General features: G+C 45.6%; 1 protein-coding gene across 1 annotated transcript in view; it reads right to left on the bottom strand.

Moving 5' to 3' along the window:
- Positions 1-4,040: 4,040 nt before the first annotated feature.
- The window catches only part of hectd2 (HECT domain containing 2), a 40,400-nt gene continuing 23,023 nt past the window's right edge, over positions 4,041-21,417 (bottom strand). The window contains exons 15-22 of the mRNA XM_008430125.3: positions 20,627-20,691; positions 20,453-20,546; positions 18,036-18,110; positions 16,453-16,540; positions 14,646-14,752; positions 11,607-11,722; positions 11,188-11,331; positions 4,041-7,088 (exon numbers count right to left, since the gene is read on the bottom strand). Of these exons, the coding sequence (XP_008428347.1) occupies positions 6,968-7,088; positions 11,188-11,331; positions 11,607-11,722; positions 14,646-14,752; positions 16,453-16,540; positions 18,036-18,110; positions 20,453-20,546; positions 20,627-20,691 (810 nt within the window). The 3' untranslated portion in view covers positions 4,041-6,967. The remainder of the gene's footprint in view (positions 7,089-11,187; positions 11,332-11,606; positions 11,723-14,645; positions 14,753-16,452; positions 16,541-18,035; positions 18,111-20,452; positions 20,547-20,626; positions 20,692-21,417) is intronic.

Here is a 21,417-nt window from a genome sequence, read left to right as displayed (position 1 = left end):
GTGATGGATTCAGATGAAAGGTGAAGAGCTGCGAGCTCTTTTCTACATCTGTTCGTCTTTTCTGTCGTTTCCAGCCTGGATGATCTGATTCTCATTGAGAAGTTCTAGAAACTGATTTTCAGAGTTTTTATTGAACTGATTTCTTGTTTCTGCTGGTTTCTTTGTCTTTATTCTTCTTATATTTTACCTCCTGTAAGTCCCGAGTTGCTCCAAACTTTTGTGAAAGTTTTCTTTCAGGGCAGTAACTGGATCTTCACTGAGCTGTGGCGTTCCTCATGGCTTCATGTTTGGCCCATTTGTATTTCGCTGTTTTGTTGACGACGTTCAGGTGAATCTGTGTCTCCACCAGCTAACTTCCCTCTTTCAGTTCATTCTGTAGTTAACTGTTGGAGACAGTCAGACAGGGATGGATGTCATTTTCCCCAACATGAATAAAACCCAGACAGAAGCGATGCAGAGCACCAGCACAGGAACATTCATACCATGAACAGTTCTCTGTTTTCCACCAGCTCTCCAACATCCCAATCTGCAGCCAGACCAGTTGGGTACTCTGGTACCACTTCTGATAGTAAAACTTTGTGATTGGTTTCTAAAACTCCCAAAAACATCCATGATTTTTCCACAGCAGCAGAAAAAACTGAGGCTGAAACCAGTCGGCCGTTTCTGGATGTTCCAGCAGAAACATCTTTAAAACTCCACTTTGGCACTTTGATCAAATTTGATCAACAAAAAGTTGATCAAAGTTGGAACGATGTGGAGGTAAAAGGAAACAGGCTGGATTCAGATGAAAGGTGAAGAGCTGCGAGTTATTTTCCACATCTGTTCGTCTTTTCTGTCGTTTCCCTCCTGAATGATCTGATTCTCATTGAGAAGTTCTAGAAACTGATTTTCAGAGTTTTTATTGAACTGATTTCTTGTTTCTGCTGGTTTCTTTGTCTTTATTCTTCTTATATTTTACCTGCTGTTAGTCCTGAGTTGCTCCAAACTTTTGTGCAACCAGAACAGGAAACAGTTTTAGATGAAGCTGAAAATGTTGGAGCTTCATTAACAGGCAGACGGTCTGTTAAAGCAAAGACTAAACCGGATCTGGACCAAACCGAAAGCTGCTTTAAAAGCTCTTAGTTAATTATTTTGTTGTTCCTGGTGACTTTTATGACTTCATCTCTTATGATTTACCGAGTGTTTTTGTTGTAGCATCATGTTTCTAATAATTGTGAAACTTTTGAAAGGTTTCATTTAGGGTAATATCTGGACCTCCAGGTAAAAAATCATCAAAATCTGAAGTAAAATAATCTGTGTGTCCATTTCTTTAGTAGAAATGGACACGTTTCTACTAAAGAGCTAACAGGGAAACTCATTTTTATCACTTCTGCTAAGTTAAACATGTTTAGCAAACTCAGCGTGCCCTCAATTAATGTATGTAATTTATTTGGCTGTTTTATAAACTTTATGTTGAATAAAGTTGGAGCTGTTGGAAAGAATTAATATATCTATATATAATATATATTATCTCAGCTACAGTGATATTCCCACAGAAACAGCAGAAAGTCAAGTTAATCTGCATTAAATGTGTTTAACTTTAAGAAGGAAGTTCAATGATTAACCAAACTCCCGACTCTCTGACTCTGACCATCTGACCCCTACTCTGACCCCAACTCTCTGACTCTGACCCCAACTCTCTGACTCTGACCCCAACTCTCTGACTCTGACCCCAACTCTCTGACTCTGATCCACTGATTCTGACCCTCTGACTCTGACCCTCTGACTCTGACCCCGACTCTGACTGACTCTCTGACTCTGACCCCTACTCTGACCCCAACTCTCTGACTCTGACTCTGTGACTCTGACTCTGACCCTCTGACTCTGACCCCTACTCTGACCCCGACTCTCTGACTCTGACCCCAACTCTCTGACTCTGACTCTGTGACTCTGACCCTCTGACTCTGACCCCAGCATTAAAGATCCAGCAGGTCTGTTTTTGTTCTGTTTATGTTGTTTCTGTGTTTACAGGTGAAATAAAGAAATAAATCAGAGGAACTTTCTGGTCTGATTGGGAGAAACAAGAGAAAAAAATCAAACTGCTGTGAAAATGTCCACAAATAGGTCAGCAAAGTTATTTTTGAGGGCCGGCCGTGACGAGTGGCCGTTCGATATGACGGCTGGATGAAAGAAAGGCCTGTGAGGCTGAATGAATGGCCTCTGTGTGGCTCGGCGCAGCCGGCCGGTGGCTCTGGCCCAACACCCAGCAACTATTGTGTGATTATTTTAGAAAATGAACGGCCTGAAATCTGCCAAGTCAGCCTGTCTGCGCTCTGATTGAAGGCATAATGGTGGCCTGCTGGTGGGTTAATGACTGACAAAGGGCTGCTGGCCGCGGCCTACATTTTGGTTTGTTTAGGAGATAAAATCTGACCTCACCAGGCTGTGGGGAGGAAAGGAAAGACCAAGAAGATTTCAGCAGACGTCCAACAGCCCAACATACAGCGACTTCCTGTGGTTAAACCTGCAGGAGCCTCATTACAGATGCAAAGTAAAAACCTCTGGATGAAACCTGACGTGACTCAGACGTTCCTGAAACATCTGAATGAGAGCAACAGAACCACACTGACTGCACCTTTAGCTTTAAATGGTCATTTACAGTAAGGATCCAAACTGTATGTTTTAAAGTTTGTATGTGTTAAATCAGTGTGTTAGTCGTTCTTTAGCTTATCGTTGAAACTGGGTCGGTATCACCAACCGATGTTTACTTCCATCTTTGTGTTTCTGGACGGGGTTTGACCTTTTTGTGTGTCTCTGAAGCTGAGAATCGACTCCCGCCTTCGGCCCGCCTCTCTCTGGCTGATTCATCCGCCTCTGGGAAACCAAACCCCCCCCTGGTCTGGGTTTGACTGATCAGGATCTTCTCTGTCCTGATCCTGCGATACGGACCAGGACTTCCCCTCGCCCAGAGGATCCGTCCTCTGGGCTCCCGTAACGCCATTCAGTCTTCGTTCCTGGAAGACGATCCTGACGGTTGTCAGAAGTCCAAACACGGTTTGGTTTTCAGTGAAATCCATAAGCTGCTTCCTGTCTTTGGTATTTCGGGTTTTTCTCAGAGGGTTTTCCATTCAACGTGGTTCCGGTTCCCAAACATGACGTCATGTTTCCATCACAACAACGAGGTGAACTGTGGCGCCACCATGCGACCTGAAGATAAAGGAACAGCGAACATGGAGGTGAACATGGCCGCAGAGCCTCCGCCATCTCCATACGATGCTCCTGAGTGTACCGCCCCCTGTTGGCGACGCCTGCTTGGCTCCTAAAACAGAACCAAACTCAACACCAATGTTCAGAACTTGTTCTGGAACAAGAGTTCATTCTGTGAAGACCTGCTAAGATAAAGATGGCTGCCTAGAGCAGACCGGCTCTGCAAAAGGACATCTAACGATGGAATAAAGAATAAAATCAGGACAGCGTCCAGCATCTCAGCAGGCAACATGGATGCAATAATCTGCATGACCTTCGACCTTTTGGACTATGTCATGTCAGTGTGTCTGTTTGTGTTGAGTGGGTGTGAGGGAGTTTGTCGCCTGGAGGTGCAGAAATGTTAGAGAAGAGAGAAGGTCAGCAAAGGTCAGAAGGACGAGGAGGTCACCAGGCAGACAGACTCACAGTTCTGTTACTGTAACATCCGGGCCCTGATGGGGCCCGCATGGGCCCCCTGATGGGTGAAGGGCTGTAAAACTGTAAAGTGGACAACATGTTTGCTGCACAGGATCAGAGCTACCAACCGGGTCACCGTTCAGCACCAGCAGAATCCAACAAGAAAGAGTGGAAAAAATAAAAGCAGCGTTTATTATAAAGCTTGAGCCACCGTCCCTTCATTAGTGTCACTATTTCATTAAAGATTAAAAAATGCATCTGCAGGATGTAACCTAGCTTCACCCATCAGCCTTATACTCCATTTTCTTCTCAGACTTTCAGAATAAAGCGTCACTCGGTCTCTTTCCTCTATCTGACATTTCACCACCGACTCAAACAAATGAAACACGTTCAGCATCCGCCGTTATCAGGAGGCGTGAGCCTTCGTTTGGGTTTATTGCAAATATCTGTGGAGTCACACACATCATTACACAGCAACAAAAGCCACAGCGGGTTTACAAACCGGGTCATGCACGGGTCAGCTGCTCCTCCGATCCGTCCGCGTTTAACTTAAACACCTGACCAGAGAAAATAATTACATCTCAACAAACCCGGGACCCAGTTAGAACTATTTTCAAACGGGTCTTCACTCCTCCACTGTATAACCTGACACAGTTTGGTCCATTTGACGTACAACAGAACCGAGTCAAAGTCAAACACATTTCTGAGTCATGTCAGAGTCCAGCCTTTAACCGGCGGCCCGGTTCTGGGGTTCTGGCCCGGTCCGTCTCTCAGCAGAGAGCAGCTCCAGCCCCATCATTACATAACATAAAGGATCCATTGTTGGCTGAGTGAATGAGTGACCCAGATTACAGCCATGTAAATTTGGACAGTGCAGCCAGAGGAGTTTCTCGACGGTTGCCGGGATACTTCAGTTTGTTATGTGGGACTTTGGACCAGACAGCACCGCAGATTCAGAACCAACACCAAAAGAGACGGTAGAATCAGCTGAACGTTCTGGGCTGCAGACGACTGAGGTGAAAACTGAATGGGTTGTTGAGTGAGGATCTTTTCCAGACCGCGGCCTCCCAGAGACCCAGATTAGAACCGGGCCAGAACTAGAACCACCACCGCTGGTTACTGGAGTTCATCCTGCCGGACTCGACGCTTTTAGCCACGGTGGTTAAAATTAACCAGTGATATCCACCTGCATTTAACTAACCATAACGCTATAAGAGGAGATCAGTGGTGTGTTTGGGGAAAGGTTCTGATGTTTCACATCTGGACTTTAACACAGACATGATGGTAAACATGAAGCTGGGATTTTAAATCCAGTTGGTCCAGTTAGGAGACGGTAAACTGGGAATCCTGCGTTGATCATTTCAATCAATCAGATAATTTATTGAGTTTCGTTCGAATAATTTCAGGATCATTGGATAATATCGGACTCTGTGTTATTGTGCCTGATCTGAAGACTGTCCAACATCTAGATGTCATCCAAGCTCAGGATGTTTTCAAGTTATGCTGCAATGTTGCATTTTTTACCCGCATGTTGGAATTTAAACTCCCAACTTTAATGTTTCCGTCAGAAACTAACCTCTACATCCAACATGGCCGCTTCCCAGAGATAAACAGTTTTAACTGAACTATTTAACTGGTTTTCGTTTTAGTTCAATCTAATAAAATAAGCAACACATCCCTGACTTTCCAACCTGCAGCTGGAAGACGATTCATTTCTAGACCCAAGGTTTTGATCTCTGAGGCAAACCGAACCCAAACTGGGTCAGTAGGTCGGGTTGTCGGCAGAGCTGGTCTGAGCGATCGATGTGGTGTGGATAAAGTGACAACATTGATCTGGAGGCGGTGCAGTTGGACCCGGACTGGACGGACCGAAACAAGGAGTAATAATTTAAAAGCACCAAACACACAAACGCAGCAGCCCATCTGGAAGCCGGTCTGCAGGTCCTGAACGTCACAAAACACAGCAAAGCAACACTTGTGCTGCAGCCTCTGTTCAATCCAACCGGCCGCAATGTCAAAGGAAACAAGCCACAAGCTGCGTCTCGTAATATACAAAAGCATTCTTCAAAATAAAGCGTTCAGTCGTAACAGTGTGCTGCAAACAAAGCAAATAAAAAACATTTCTGGAAATCATAAAGTGTCGGACGTCAGGAAACGTTAACACCGTTATGTCCAACAAGCTAGCTAGCTTACTTACACGAGCTTTACCTTCAATTAAACCTCCACGCCTCAATTCTCCTGATTAATCCGTTCAGAACCGAATAAACAGGACCAGAAAAAATATTCTCGATTCAAATCAATACCTGAGAAACTATGAGATGGAGCCTCTGCTGTTAATGCTGCAGCAGAAATGGGAGGTTTTTGCAAAAAGCAGAACATGTTGCCTGATACCAACTGGAAAACACGATGATGCCAACATAAATAATTAGCCTTCCTGAATGGCGGCCATGTTTAAATACATGGAATCAGGTGTGCAGATCATAAAATGAAAGTTTAGGAGTTTATTCAGATGTTTTAGTTGAACTTTACACCAGATCTTCATCAGCTGAACCTGGAGGCATTTATACTTAATGTCAAAAAGGTTCTCAGCTGTATTTGTGTTTGTTCTGAAAAACTGACCATGGTTTGTAAACCTACAGCAACAGATTTAGAGTTAAACCTCTGACGGCCATGTTTAGGTCCAGACTGGCAGCCATTACAGGAGGATGTTGTCCAGTTTAGTCTTCAGGAGTTTCTGTTTGCTTTCTGCAAAATCCATCCTGTCTGACATTAGAGGCTCCACCGTTTTCACCCACTGATGTTCCGACTTCAGCACAAACTTAACGCGTTTCAACATTAAAACGAGAATTTTTAAAGTTATTTTCACCTATCAGAGACTAGTCAGACTTATATCCCAGATAACATCAACAATACTGTGCAAAAGGTTTATCAATAACACAAAACTTTAAAAATACTGCAAAATGTTTTACCATCGGTCTAAAACAGGAGCGGATAGAAAACGGCAGCAGGTTTGTTCTGTTTAAGGCACTTGGCAGGCAGAGAGTTTCCGTTTCTGCTCTGCAATGAGGAAATAAACATGTAAACTGGAAAAAGCTTTTGCACAGTGTTGCACATCCGTTTGGTTTCTGTTCATCGGGTTGTTAAAGCAGAACCAACAGAGTTGATGTGGAAGCGATTTGTTGAGCCGTTGTTCAGGTGTTGGGTTAAAGCTCCGGTCTGATCAGGAGACAAAGGGACCTGCTCAGTTCCTGATCCACAGAGATCCACAGAGATCCACGGCAGACGCAGAGTGACAGTCTCTGTTGGTGTTCCTGTCCGCAGGCCTTCACTCCAGGCCGAAGCCTTCGGCGTTGGAGATGGCGATGGTGAGTTTGTGTTTGAGCTCCTTCCGCGTTCGATACGGAGGCAAACAGATCTGGTTGAAGCAGGTGTGAGAGACGGGCAGCCTGAGGACACAGAGGACGTTCAACGTTAGCAAACAGCCTGACATCAGCGGTCAGAGAGCTGCTGAACTTTAACTGAAGCAGATTCTTCAGGACCAACAAAAGTCCAGGAGCTTTTGCTACAAAGTCCATAGAAACCAGATTCCAAATTCAGATCAAACCATGACTGAGGAAGAGGAGGGTACAGCTCTGAGAATTAGCATTCGTTCTGCTAACGCTAACACGCTACATCAACATGGTTTATGACATAATGCATGGTGGAAGCGTTTTCAGTTTGCCTCACTCTGTTAATGCCTGCTGCTTGTTCAGGAAAATTCAATTTAGGGGAAGCAAAGTGCGCTAAATGTTTTAAAGTTAGCAAAAACGCTAACCTGTCCCCCAGAACAGACCCCGCCCCCCAGGAAAGACCCCGTTTCCCATCCCCCAGGACAGACCCCGTCCACCAGGATAGACCCCATCCACCAGGACAGACCCTGTCCCCAAGGACAGATCCCGCCCCCAGGACAGACCTCGTTTCCCATCCCCCAGGACAGACCCCGTCCACCAGGATAGACCCCATCCACCAGGACAGACCCTGTCCCCAAGGACAGACCCCGTTCCCCAGGACAGACCCCGCCCCCCAGGACAGACCCCGTTTCCCATCCCCCAGGACAGACCCCGTTCCCAGGACAGACCCCCTTCCCCGGACAGACCCCGTCCACAAGGACAGACTCCGTCCCCCAGGACAGACCCCGTCCACAAGGACAGACCCCACCCCCCAGGACAGACCCTGTCTTTCAGGACAAATCCCGCCCCCCAGGACAGACCTCGTTTCCCATCCCCCAGGACAGACCCCATCTTTCAGGACAGACCCCGCCCCCCAGGACAGACCCCGTTTCCCATCCCCCAGGACAGACCCCGTTCCCCGGACAGACCTCATCCCCAGGACAGACCTCATCCCCAGGACAGACCCCGTTCCTCAGGACAGACCTCATCCCCAGGACAGACCCCGTTCCCCAGGACAGACCCCGTTTCCCATCCCCCAGGACAGACCCCCTTCCCCGGACAGACCCCGTCCACAAGGACAGACCCCGTCCCCCAGGACAGACCCCGTCCACAAGGACAGACCCCACCCCCCAGGACAGACCCCGTCTTTCAGGACAGACCCCGCCCCCCAGGACAGACCCCGTTTCCCATCCCGCAGGACAGACCCCGTTCCCCGGACAGACCTCATCCCCAGGACAGACCTCATCCCCAGGACAGACCCCGTTCCTCAGGACAGACCTCATCCCCAGGACAGACCCCGTTCCCCAGGACAGACCTCATCCCCAGGACAGACCCCGTTCCTCAGGACAGACCTCATCCCCAGGACAGACCCCGTTTCCCAAAGACAGACCCGAGGCGTGTTGGGGTCTCTGCTCCCCTCCTTACCTGGAAACGCCTCAGTGTCAGTAAGCAGAGGGACGTCTGGTTCCCTCTGAACCCGACCCTAAACAAGCAGAACCTTAACCTGAGCTACTTTGACTCAGAGGTATTTACGGGTCAGAGGATCCAGAGGAACCTTAAGGTGCAGATTAGGAGCTTAGGAGGAAAAACAGGAAAATCCAGCAAGACTTGAAGGAGGCATTTTAATCAAGCTCAGCGGATTCATGGCAGCATTTTCTGGCTAATGGGCTCACTCTGATTTTCTATAGCTCTGACACAAAGACCCGCAGTCTGTAAACACGACCCCCCCCCCCCCCCCCCCCCCCACACACACACACACACACACACACACACACACACACACACACACTGGGTTAAGTGCTGTGGGAGCCGGTGAGAGCTAAGCTGGTAAATGTGTTGAGTTCATGAAAGCATGGATGGTTTTCACATTTGCCAGAGAAACGGAGCGTTCAGGTGGAAGAAGCAGCAGCTGCTGCTCAACAACCTGGGAAGGTTGTAAACAGGACTTTAACGCTTTAATTTCCAATAACTGTCGAGATACATTCTGCCACACTGAAAATGTTAATTGTATTTTTTTTAATTCCATATTATTCACACATTACGGTTACGCCTGTAAATCTGACAGAACCAGCATCACAAACAAAGCAGGGGAAATTTTCACAACCAGCAAATTAAATATACTGATAAAAAGAAGAAAGGAATTTCTGCTTCAGGACCTCTGATGGTTGAAGAACCTGAAGAACAAATAAGATTAAAATACTAACTATGTTTGTTGTTGAGCTCATATGTCTATTCAGTAATTTAGCAGCAAAAATGGGTTTTTTTAATAGTTTCACATTAAAACCTGATCAATAAATTACAGATCCTGCATTCAGCTCGACTACACATTTTAATGTTGGACTATAAATCACCAGGAGAAAACCAAACTCCTTATGCAAGCTGTTCAGCATGGTGGTGGAGGGATGGTGATGTGGGCTCAGGTTGGGGCTGCAGGACCTGAAAATGATCCACCTGCTCAGGCAGAAGCAACTTGTTGACGTGTTTGTGGTTAAAAACATTCAGACGTCAACAAGCTGAAGAGTTTCTGAAAATGAGGGAGAATAAAGAGAAAGACGGGACGAGGCTGAGCTGTCCTTCCAAACATCACAGGACGCAGCAGCATCGTAAGCTGCAGCAGCAGCATCGTAAGCCGCAGCAGCATCGTAAGCCGCAGCAGCATCGTAAGCAGCAGCAGCATCGTAAGCAGCAGCATCGTAAGCTGCAGCAGCATCGTAAGCAGCAGCAGCATCGTAAGCTGCAGCAGCATCGTAAGCGGCAGCAGCAGCATCGTAAGCCGCAGCAGCAGCATCATAAGCAGCAGCATCGTAAGCAGCAGCATCGTAAGCTGCAGCAGCATCGTAAGCCGCAGCAGCAGCATCGTAAGCAGCAGCATTGTAAGCAGCAGCATCGTAAGCGGCAGCAGCATCGTAAGCCGCAGCAGCAGCATCGTAAGCCGCAGCAGCAGCATCGTAAGCAGCAGCATCGTAAGCTGCAGCAGCATCGTAAGCTGCAGCAGCATCGTAAGCGGCAGCAGCATCGTAAGCGGCAGCAGCAGCATCGTAAGCCGCAGCAGCAGCATCGTAAGCAGCAGCATCGTAAGCAGCAGCATCGTAAGCTGCAGCAGCATCGTAAGCCGCAGCATCGTAAGCAGCAGCAGCATCGTAAGCAGCAGCAGCATCGTAAGCGGCAGCAGCAGCATTGTAAGCCGCAGCAGCATCGTAAGCCGCAGCATCGTAAGCCGCAGCAGCAGCTTAAGCTGCACCAGCAGCATCGTAAGCTGCAGCAGCAGCATCGTAAGCCGCAGCAGCAGCTTAAGCTGCAGCAGCAGCTTGCGGGTGAGCGAGTTCACGGCCGCCCACTCTAGCCTTGAACTCAGTGAACGTAGTTTTCTTTAGATATGACACAATGGCCTCCATTCGGGGGTCAAGTTATCATCTGGGAGCCTCTTGAAGGCCCGGCCCAGTGTGTGTGTGTGTGTGTGTATGTGGGATTCCTCCAGCAGCGCTATCTGTATATGTGCAGCTATAGGAACATGATCCTGTTGTTTGACCATATAGAGGCCCGGCTGCTCATGTGTGTTCAGTGTGTGTGTGAAAGGAGAGCTGTTTGTCAGAGCAGCGTGGTTTCTCACACACACACAAACACACGCACACACACACACACACACACACACACACACACACACACACACACACACACACACACACACACACACACACACACACACACACACACACACACACACACACACACAGAGCCCAACACACAGCTGAGATTAGAGCTGCTGGGCCCCCGGCCATTCACTGAGCTTCAATGCTGTGGAAAGTTTTTCCATGGGAAAACATCAAGCCCAGCCGTCCAGATGACACCTCATAGTAAACAAGCAGCTGCGCTACGAAGCTAAAACACAGACATGAAGAGAAGCTAACAGGTCACAATCCTGATCAATTAATGATGAGCTTGAGGTTGTTTTGTGTCTGAAGGTCAGTGGGTTCAGTTTTTATTATCTCGTGTCAAAAGGTTTACATGGAGGAGCATGAAGGCTTCTCCGGTTTTTACATTTTATTCCATGGATTGATGAAGGGACAGGTGGACATACTGATGGACAGTTGGACGGTTGGACGTCCCATGAACCCACCAGTCTGCCGGAACGTCGATCTTGCAGATCTTGAAGTTGAGGTCGGCCATTCCTCCGACGGGAACGCGATCGCTGCCGGTGGCGAAGTGCAGCAGCTTCTTCTGCAGCTCCAGAGGAAACGCCAGAACCACGTCCCAGAAGAACCTGGAGGGGAACCAGCACACCCTGCTTACTGGGAGCACTGGGAGCCAGGTTCTGGTCCTCAAAGTGCTGACTAAGCTCAGAGTCAGACGGGCTGCTCAGTGTTCTGACCCGTTTCGGCTCGTTTTCCTATCTGGAAACGGAAACGTAGCGGGTCAGAACCGGCAGATTCTGGACCGCCCCACGTCTCACAGCGAGCCGAACAACTGAAACCAACAAATCAAAGGCCAGAGTCCGGTCGGTTCTGGTCCGGTCCAGGTTCTGCAGGAGGCGTTTACCTCACAGTGGCGTCCATCTTGCTGTAGCCTTCGTACTGCGCAGCTTTCTGCAGAGCGATCATGTCCAACTCCGGGCTGCCGCACACCAGCATCTCCACCTCCTCCGGCCGCAGCAGCTGCAGCAACAAACACGAGGACACGAAGACATGAAGACACAAAGACATGAAGACACGAAGACATGAAAACATGAAGACATGAAAACATGAAGACATGAAGACACAAAGACATGAAGACACGAAGACACAAAGACATGAAAACATGAAGACATGAAAACATGAACACATGAAGACACGAAGACATGAAGACACGAAAACATGAAAACACGAAAAAATGAAGACACAAAGACACGAAAACATGAACACGAAAACATGAAGACACAAAGACATGAAGACACAAAGACACGAAAACATGAACACGAAAACATGAAGACACAAAGACATGAAGACACAAAGACACGAAAACATGAAGACGTTTCATCTGGGTCTCCTCTACTGGAGACAAAAACACCGACGATGTTTAAACAGAGCAGCGACGAAGCTGCAGGTTTTAGGGCTGAAATTGAGGATTAATTTATTAATCTGACATTTAATCCATCAAATCTGATTTTAAATATCTCACATTTTTAACCTTTTTATTCAATATTATAAAAACACTAAAAGATACAAATAAACAAATTAATTCCTTTTAAAATTATGAAATAATATTTTAAAGTCAACATTTGAAGGATTAATTCACCTGCAGCTAAAAAAACTCCTGCCGATTACTTTGGGATTAACTGGGTTTTACAGAATCTGAACCAGGTGAAGATAAAACTGCCACCAGAGGAATCCTGGGTAAAACACATTTTATATCTTAAATAATTATCTTAAATGCAAATATGTTCATATATTGTTTACTCTTTTGGTTTCATTGCTGCTCTGAGTGTTTTTATTTCAACAAATGGCCTTTTTTGATTAACTGACCAGAAGTTGTAAGAATTGCTTCTCCTCAGTGACAACAAGCTGCAACTTTTGCTAAAATGTCCAGAAACACCAAACTCAGTTCAGCTGTAGCAACGGCAGCGAGGAGGAGGAACAGGAAGTACGCATCATCAGAGTCGCTCAACAGGAAGGGAGTGAAAACAACTGAAACTTGCTGTCATAAAGGCAGAATGACGAGAGAAAATGGGTCAGATGTGGATCAGAACCACCAGATTACAGAGAATCAGGAAGAGGAAGATGGTGCTGATGATGAGTTGATGAGTAAAGGCTGAAAACTCCGACACGCCCACCGACCTGCCTCATCACATCCTGCAGCCGCAGGACGTGACCCACAGCACGGAGGAGAGAAATTGAGCCGGAACCGGCAGAATCTGGGTCAGATTACGGCAGAACTTTGGATAAAACTCATTTTTATTACTTTACATCAGATATGAGATTTTATGGTTCTCGAATTTCAGATTTCTGCCTTGACGTGTCTGTTCCTGAATATTTAATCTTAGCTTGGAAGAAGTTTGTCCTTGTCTGCTGCAGCTAAGGTCATGGGAAGCAGGTCTGGTTCCTCAGCGCCCCCCTATGGCCGCCAGAGGAAGTGCATATTTTATAACTTTGCTGCTCTTGGATTCGGTTTGTTTGGAAAACTGGAGTCAGATCCTGGTTTTCAGTTGGCTGGTACCTGAGAGCTTTACGGCAGAATGATTCCTACATAAAACTGAATAAAAATATTAAATATTACAGCCAAACATCACCTGTACTCCTTTCAGCTTCAGCGCTAAATTATTTTTATGCCCCTAAAACAATCAGTATTTTCTCCTAATTAGTTAGAATAAACACAAAAGTTAGTCAAACTTTCACTAAAAGCAAAAGATGATCATTAACACAGTCTATAATCTATAACTTATATCCACACTCTAAGTGAAAGAATGAAAGGATCTCCTGTGGTTTTCCGATCCGCCTCCCGGTTGGGAATCCAGCCGCTCGGCTGAAACATTCTGACTCTGAGTCAGAAATATGACCCACTGGTGATGCTGGTGACCTTTAACCCTGAACTATAAACAGAGTCAGACAGCAAACTGAAATAATCAGCAGTTCAGTTAATCAATTTATTCCTGTGTTGCTGCACAGAAAGTGATCGGCGCCGACAGGAAGAAGACAGCTCCTCGGTTTAACGGTGAGAAGCAGATTAACGTCACCAGGATGTGACTCAGGTCATAAAATTATACGTTTGATTCGCTTCCTGTTGATGTTCATCAGAAAGCTGCTAATTACTACTGCGATTCAGATCAACATCCCACAATCCTCTGCTGCGTCACTATCACATGACCAACCCGTTTTTATTCACTACATACATACACTGAACAAAAAGACAACACTGAGTGAAGTTAAACCAAACTTTTCTTGTTTTCCAGAATTACCAAAATTATTTCTAATTATTCTATTTGCTAAATGTCAGAAAACGTGGTGAGAACATTTTTAGAAAATTTTGTTGTAATTCAGTCAATGACGATTCAGCAGATTAGTTACAGAAAAGGATATTCAGGGCTCAATTAGGATAAAGACTGTTGGAATTAACTTTGACAATAAATGTTTAATAATCAAGGAAGTTACCTGAACAACCTTAATTAAAATTAGAAAGTGACAGAAAAGATTGTTGCAACCAGCTGTTTCATTGGCCTTCAGTGTATGTATTCACACACACACACACACACACACACACACACACACACGCACACACACACACACACACACACACACACACACACACACACACACACACACACACACACACGCACGCACGCACGCACGCACGCACGCACACCACTTTGACACACAATTGACACAAACTTTTACAGTTTTTGCTACCTTGTGGGCCAAGTGAAAAAAATGCATGAGGCATGTTAGGAGAGCATCCCAAGCTGCTTTAGAATGGTTTCCCATGTGGGGTCCAGCATTTTGGGCCCCACAACATAATCGGGCCCCTCAACGTTGGTGTGCTCCCGTGCTCAGGACCCCGTGTGGTAATATAAACAAGTACACACACACACACACCCTCTGAACTCACCATCAGGGCGTCTGAGCCACACACGCTGTGGAAGCCGTGGTAGAAGGCGGCAAACTGTTTGTAGATGGATTTGTTCAGCAGGAAGTCGATGTAGAGCTGGACGTACTCTGTGGAAAGAGAGCGGAGGGATTTATTTCCATTATTCCATTACCAGGTTCCACCAGCTTCTCTGGGCGACGCTGGCAGAAAGTTACATCTGAGCACCAACAAGAGCCGCTGGGTGGAAAATGAGTTCATGGTTCTGAACAATAGAGGCTTTGACAGCAGCGGGTCCGTGTTTCTGCCAGGGAGAAGAAAAGGAGAGCTGGACGCAAAACACGAAGATGTAACTCATATTTCTAACTCAGTTTAAACTTTTTTATTATAAAAAAATGTATCAGCAATATTTAACACAGCATCTGGTTTGAAGCTGCAGACCTGGAAGGTTTTAAAATCATCAAAACCTAAAGATTTGTTTCAGAGCAGACAGAAGGTTATTCTAACAGCCACATCACTGTGTTAGATGGGGAAAGGTGAGACTTTCCTCCCCTGTACGTCTCTAATAACTCAGGTGACTGGAGGAATGGGAGAGCTTATTAACTGGAGTAGCAGAACCGGTCAGAACCAGACCAGAACCTGTAAAGTCTAAAGAATCTGCCAGGACCTTTGTGCTCTGATTCACAGTTTGTGTCACTAGAGCTCATCTCCATCTCAGTGAATTACAGACCGACTGGCTTCGCCACGCTGTACTTTTAAATCACTTTGTAAGGTGCTGGTTTGATAGGTCTCTAAACTATTACCACTTCCTGCTCCTCGTTGGATAAATCATTAACTTAGGTGCTTCAAATGTCTCATTTTAAGGTCTTAGGTTTACATTTAGGCCACTACCGAAAGGAAAAATGACTTTTAAAGCACACGACTCCAAAAACATCTGATTAACACCAAACCACAGCGTCAGGGTTCGTCCAGATTTTAGGGTCTGACGTTTCTGGCTGCGGTCCAGTGACCCAGGGCTTCCCTTCCTTCCTGCCAGAGGAACTGAAGTGACTCCTGAGTGTGTTTTCATCTTAATCCTCTGTAGGCGGTTTGCCACCACCCTTGCTGTCGCCATGGCGATAAGCTGCAGCGGCGCGTTGTGCCTCTCTTCTTCACCCCTCATGTGTTTTGGATGACTGACGGTTCTCACTGCTTCGCTCTCATTCACACACATTTCCTGCATTTCCTTCCCTGTGTCTCAGGAATGAATATTTACAGAATACCACAAATAAAACTGGGGACAGAGACGGCACAAAACTGCTTTTTCAGCTGAAAACAAAAAGCGAATAACGTTTCAACATCCCTGAACGTCCCAAACACTGAAATAGTCACCAGACCTCATGAGATGCTAATGCTAACTTTGCTAGGTGAGGATAGTTAGTTTGCTTTCTTTACTTTACATTAAGTTTTGAGGCTCAAAGTTTAGATTAAGATGTTAATAGTTTATTTTAGCTCATGTGATAAGCTACTTTAACTTCACCAACCAATGGCTATTAAATGATAAAACTCATATTTAGACGTTTGAACACATATACATTCCTGACCCGTTACTTAGGGAAACGGTGAGCAAATAGATCATAAACTCAAACAAAGTAGAAGATTCTGGAAGCTGCATCCATAGATTAATCTAAAATTGCTGATTTAAGACAATTAGAGACCATAAATAAATGTATTTTCAGTGGAATCAGTTTATTAAGGTTAAATACTCTGTTGGATCCAGAGGTAAACCGGTGTTTGTGCCGATCTCCGGTGTTATTTACAGCTGAACTGTTCTGGTTCTGCTCAGACTCACCCTTCCTGTTCTGCTTGGTGACGGGGATTTTGTCTCCTGCGGGTTTCAGGTTGTAGGATTTGACTACGCCCATCTCCTCTTGGAACACCTGCAGCAATGAAAACAGCTCCGTTTGACCAAATAACTGAATCCATATGGATTTAATCGACTTCATTATGTTTACTTAAGGATCTGAAAAGCTCTGACCATCTCCTGAGTTTTTATTCTTCGTTTTCCGTCTCTTGGTTTGGTGTTCAGGTAAGTAACAGAAATAAACTTTGGCTCAAGTTTTATTCTGATGAGTTTAAACGCTGACATGCATGTTGGAGGCAGACCCACGTCAGACTGAGTTCTGCAGGTGGGTGGAAACGGTGCCACAGTGGTGCGACTGTTAGCAGCCGGCCGTCACACTGGGGGCTAAAATAAAACCTCAGGGCTTTACATATTCTGTCTTCCCACATGTGCTCCATATTTATCCCCCTGCAGCATCAGTGACTCCACTATATGTGGTGATGCTGCTCAGTAGCAGGTCTTGTTCTTACTGCGAGCTGTTAGAGGGGCTCTGCAGTGGGACTCAGACGCAGGTTTGAAACCAAACAGAAACCTGGCTGAGGTCAGGAGTATTTCAGTGATTTTACCTGCACAGGTAGGGATGGATGTGGTTGAACCCTGGGGGAAGAGGGATCATACTGTCCCAGTTCAGACCCGGTAGAACCAAAATCTAAACCTTCGTCAAACTAAATGGCATCATCGTGTAGAGAAAATATTGATCAGGGGGTCGATTTCTCTGGTTGAGTTACTGTGAAGTTTATAAAATGCTTCACATCAGTAAGGATGTTTCTCCTCCTGATAGTCCGTTAGACTCGGTCCAATTGGAACCAGAACTCCATCATCTGCTCCACCTCCAGCTGCTCTGAGTCAAACCAACCTGTTCCCCTCCTGGCCTGTGGGGGCGCTGCACCAAGAACCACTGAAGGAAACGACACAAAAACCTCTGAAGACACTGAGAGCAACTTCCTTCTTCACCAGATGGAAACAAGATGGAGGATTTTAGCGGTTGGAGGATTTCTCTTTAGGCTAAAGACCAGGAGCCATTTCTGCTACTAGCGCTAGGCTAGCACGTTAGCTTTGGTTGCATTTACCCAGAATGCCCTGCATGGTGGTCCACTTCCTGCTTTTTGGAGCGGTCTCCAGTCCGGCTTGTCGTTCACATATGCATTGAAACCAAACCAGAGCTCTGTCTAAATTTGACCGTCCTGCAGAGATCCTCCAGATGATTAAAGTCTGGACTCAGTCTGGTAAAACGATTTTATCACATCCAGTCAGGAGAAACATGCTGGTCGAATTAAAAGATTACTTTGAATCTAAACCTGCCAGCTGTGTGAATAACATGACCTTCCACTGATACTTTGTTATTCATATTTATGACATGAGTGAGTTTCTAGTATCAGCTTTAAAAAGTCAGTTTAATCTTTACAAGAACTGAGAAGTTGAGTCATATTTGGTAATATTTTCCATTTTTACAGAAGTTAAAAACAGAACTGATTCAGTTCAGGTCTCTGTCATTTTTCCAGCTCGACATTAGAAGCTCAGCGGCTGCTCACCTGGAAGGTGAGGTAGAAATCCTCCTCCACGTTTCCCTCGTAGCTCAGCAGCTCCGCCAAGCCGTGAGCCAGATCCTGCAGACACACGGATGGAAACTCCTCATTTCACAAGTCAAGCTTCACACTTTTTCATGCCACACATTCCCACATTTACTTCTCAGGTATGTAAACAACAACATTCCTTCAGTCTGAGATGCTGCAGGGTTCCCTCAGCTGCAGGCTGAGCTGATGTCACAGAGTCAGAGTGCAGCAAGACGGCAAACTTTTCATAACGTAACAATCGGTTTTCTAACTCTTCGTTTTACAAATGTAAGACTTTTTGAGAAAAAAATAACTAAATCTCATTTTGCTGAAGGACATCTGGGTTAGTTTTCTGTACAGAACCGGAAACGTTTGGTTCTGAAAGCCTAAAACTGATATCCTCCAGTTATACAACTACCTCCACAGCGTGTGTGTGTGTGTGTGTGTGTGTGTGTGTGTGTGTGGTGACTGGCAGAGTTTTGACCTTCGCAGTCAGGAAGGTTTTGGATGTGTTGCAGCCTGTGGATCAGGTAACTGAGCGACTGTTTGGAGACACTTCACCATTTTTCTCTCACTGAATTCTTACGTCAGTCGCATTGTGTTCTGTTCGGTCCGTCAGCACTCCCAGTGTCTGCTGGGAGGCGGCTGCTTATAGCCCGCTCATTAAGGACTAGAAATATTTAAATGTTCAGGCCTGGGTCCAATAAACGTCAGCACAAAGTGCCAAAAATTCAACATGAAAGGTTGATTCAGAAAGGCTATCTCCCTTTTAAACAGCTGATGGCGTTGGTCAAATATCTTTGAATTGATGCATGATTCTACTTTTTAAACGCTCTCAGCCAGATCGCAGTCAGATGCTCTAAATAATTGGCTGATGACCAAAACCAGACGCTTTCCTGCCTGACTGACAGCAACATGGAGAGCTGCTAATGGGACCGCAGCGAAACTATCAGCTCACTCTGGCTATAAGCTAGCTGTGAACAAGACTCAACGTTAGCTATTTATAATATCAGAGAAGCATTTCACGATGCAGTCAGAGGGAACAAAGAGGATTTAGGAGGTTCCTAAAATGGACACTGAGTTATCTACGCAGGTATGCCTTACAGGCTAACGCTGCAACAGGTCAAACTGAAAGGCCAATTTACTTTAGGAGCGAGACAGGCCTCAGGAGAAAACAGACATTTTAATCCGTATCATGGAACGTCTTTGATTTGGAAGTTATATCAGCCTGATGGCTTAGCAAAGAGAGCTCCAGTTTGTTGGTAACGAAGCTAACTGTGCTAACAGGATGAGCTTAGCCATCCTAACAGAGCTAACTATGACGAAAGGGCTGATTTGCTTAACCATTTGAAGTCATGCTAGCTAAGCTACACGTGCTAACACCGTTAACCATCCTAACAGATGAGGTGAAAGAGCAAACTGGAAAACAAGTTAACCGTGATGACAAATTAATTATTCTAACAAAGAAAAAGGTTTTAAACACAAACCATCCTAACAGAGCTAACTGTGCTAACGGAGCTAACTGTGCTAACAGAGCTAACAGTACTAACGGAGCTAACTGTGCTAACAGAGCTAACAGTACTAACGGAGCTAACTGTGCTAACTGAGCTAACTGTGCTAACAAAGCTAACAGTACTAACGGAGCTAACTGTACTAATGGAGCTAACTGTACTAACAGAGCTAACAGTACTAACAGAGCTAACAGTACTAACAGAGCTAACTGTGCTAACTGAGCTAACTGTGCTAACAAAGCTAACAGTACTAACGGAGCTAACAGTACTAATGGAGCTAACTGTGCTAACTGAGCTAACTGTACTAACAGTACTAACAGAGCTAACTGTGCCAACAGAGCTAACTGTGACCTGGGTCACTGCCAAAATAGCAGTGACCCAGGTCATGTTTTTCACATGCATGTTTGGTCATTTTCTAACTCAAATGTTTTCCATTTCACTTTGACACTTAAAATGGTTCTTCATCTGTTTCTTCAAGTTCAATAAAGAAACTCTGATCATTCTAAAGTGGTGAAAAATTACACAAGTTTAAAAATTAAAAACAAAACAATAAGGAATTAGTTTACAATGCTATTTCACCAGATATGAGTATTTTAAAGCTTTGCAGCATTTTATATGCAGCGCAAACAGGCGTATGGAGAAACAGAAGAATAAATGCTGATCTGCACTTTTGTTTAATCAGCAACACATTAAGTAAAACTGAGTGAAGATAATTTAAACTGGATGGATTCAAAAGTCTGACTCTGTCTCCCTCTGGTGGCCAACTAAAACAATACCTTTTCTGATCTAAATGTTCGATATTAAGAAACAAAACTCAAGTTAATTTATTTTAAACTGAATATTTTGATCACAAATGAACAAGTTTATCAGCTTATTGATCCTTACAGGCATGACCTGCTGCAGGTCGTCCAAGGTGGCTGTTGCCGTGCCAACAAAAGCATTAGGATCAGACGGTACAGTGGGCGGAGTCAGCAGCTTCCTGCAGGAAAACACAGGAGCATTATTAAATCTGGCAGTGGGTGCAGTGAACAGCTTGAGAAAAGAGGGAAGTGCTGTTACCTGTAGCAGTAGAGAGGGAAGTGGATGTCCAGAGCAATGCTGTTGTAAACCGCTAAGCCCATCAGCTGACGACACACAGCGTTAAAGACGGAAACACACTGCATGTGCAAACATGAGATAAATATGTCTGCTGGAGGAGACGGCTCAAAAAATACACAGCTAGGAGGAGGAGAAGCTGCTGGACTGAAAACAGAAACAATATTTAACTTTCTGCTGAGTTCAGAAACTATTTTCTACCATAACAAGGTGCTAGGAAGGAAGGCTTTATGGACTCCAGCTGTCATTCCTCCTTAAACAGCTAAAGCCAAATGGAGAATCTGGAGACAGACACCTGTCCTACCCTGCAGGGTCAGCAGGTAGACATGATGAACGGATGGATGCATTTCACCCAGGCAGACACGAAGCGGACCGGAGAACCTCCGTGTTTCTCTGTGGGAGAAACACACACCTCTTTCTGTGGTCCACAGAGCGAGAAGCAGCCTGCAGACCAACGATTCGTCCACCTGCAGCTTTTCTTCTCCTGCTTCAGTCTGAAGGGCGGCGGCCCAAAACACACACTCAGAAACGGCTCCCAGCTGCCGCATGTGGTCACCATGTGTGCTGAGGTTCTGTGAGTAGGCTCGGGTTCTGCGTTTGAACCGAGCGGCGCTGATTGCAACAAGGCGACACACACACTCACACACACACACAGAGGTAGCAAAGGAAAAATAAACACACACTGTAGATTTACCACAACCATTATGGTCATTACAGTCAGAATGATGTGGGTCAGACTGAAGGCTCAGCTGCTC

Source organism: Poecilia reticulata, chromosome 15 (assembly GCF_904066995.2).
Source record: "Poecilia reticulata chromosome 15, P_reticulata-male-v2, whole genome shotgun sequence".
NCBI classification, from domain to species: domain Eukaryota; kingdom Metazoa; phylum Chordata; class Actinopteri; order Cyprinodontiformes; family Poeciliidae; genus Poecilia; species Poecilia reticulata.
This window is presented reverse-complemented; position numbering and strand designations above follow the sequence as displayed.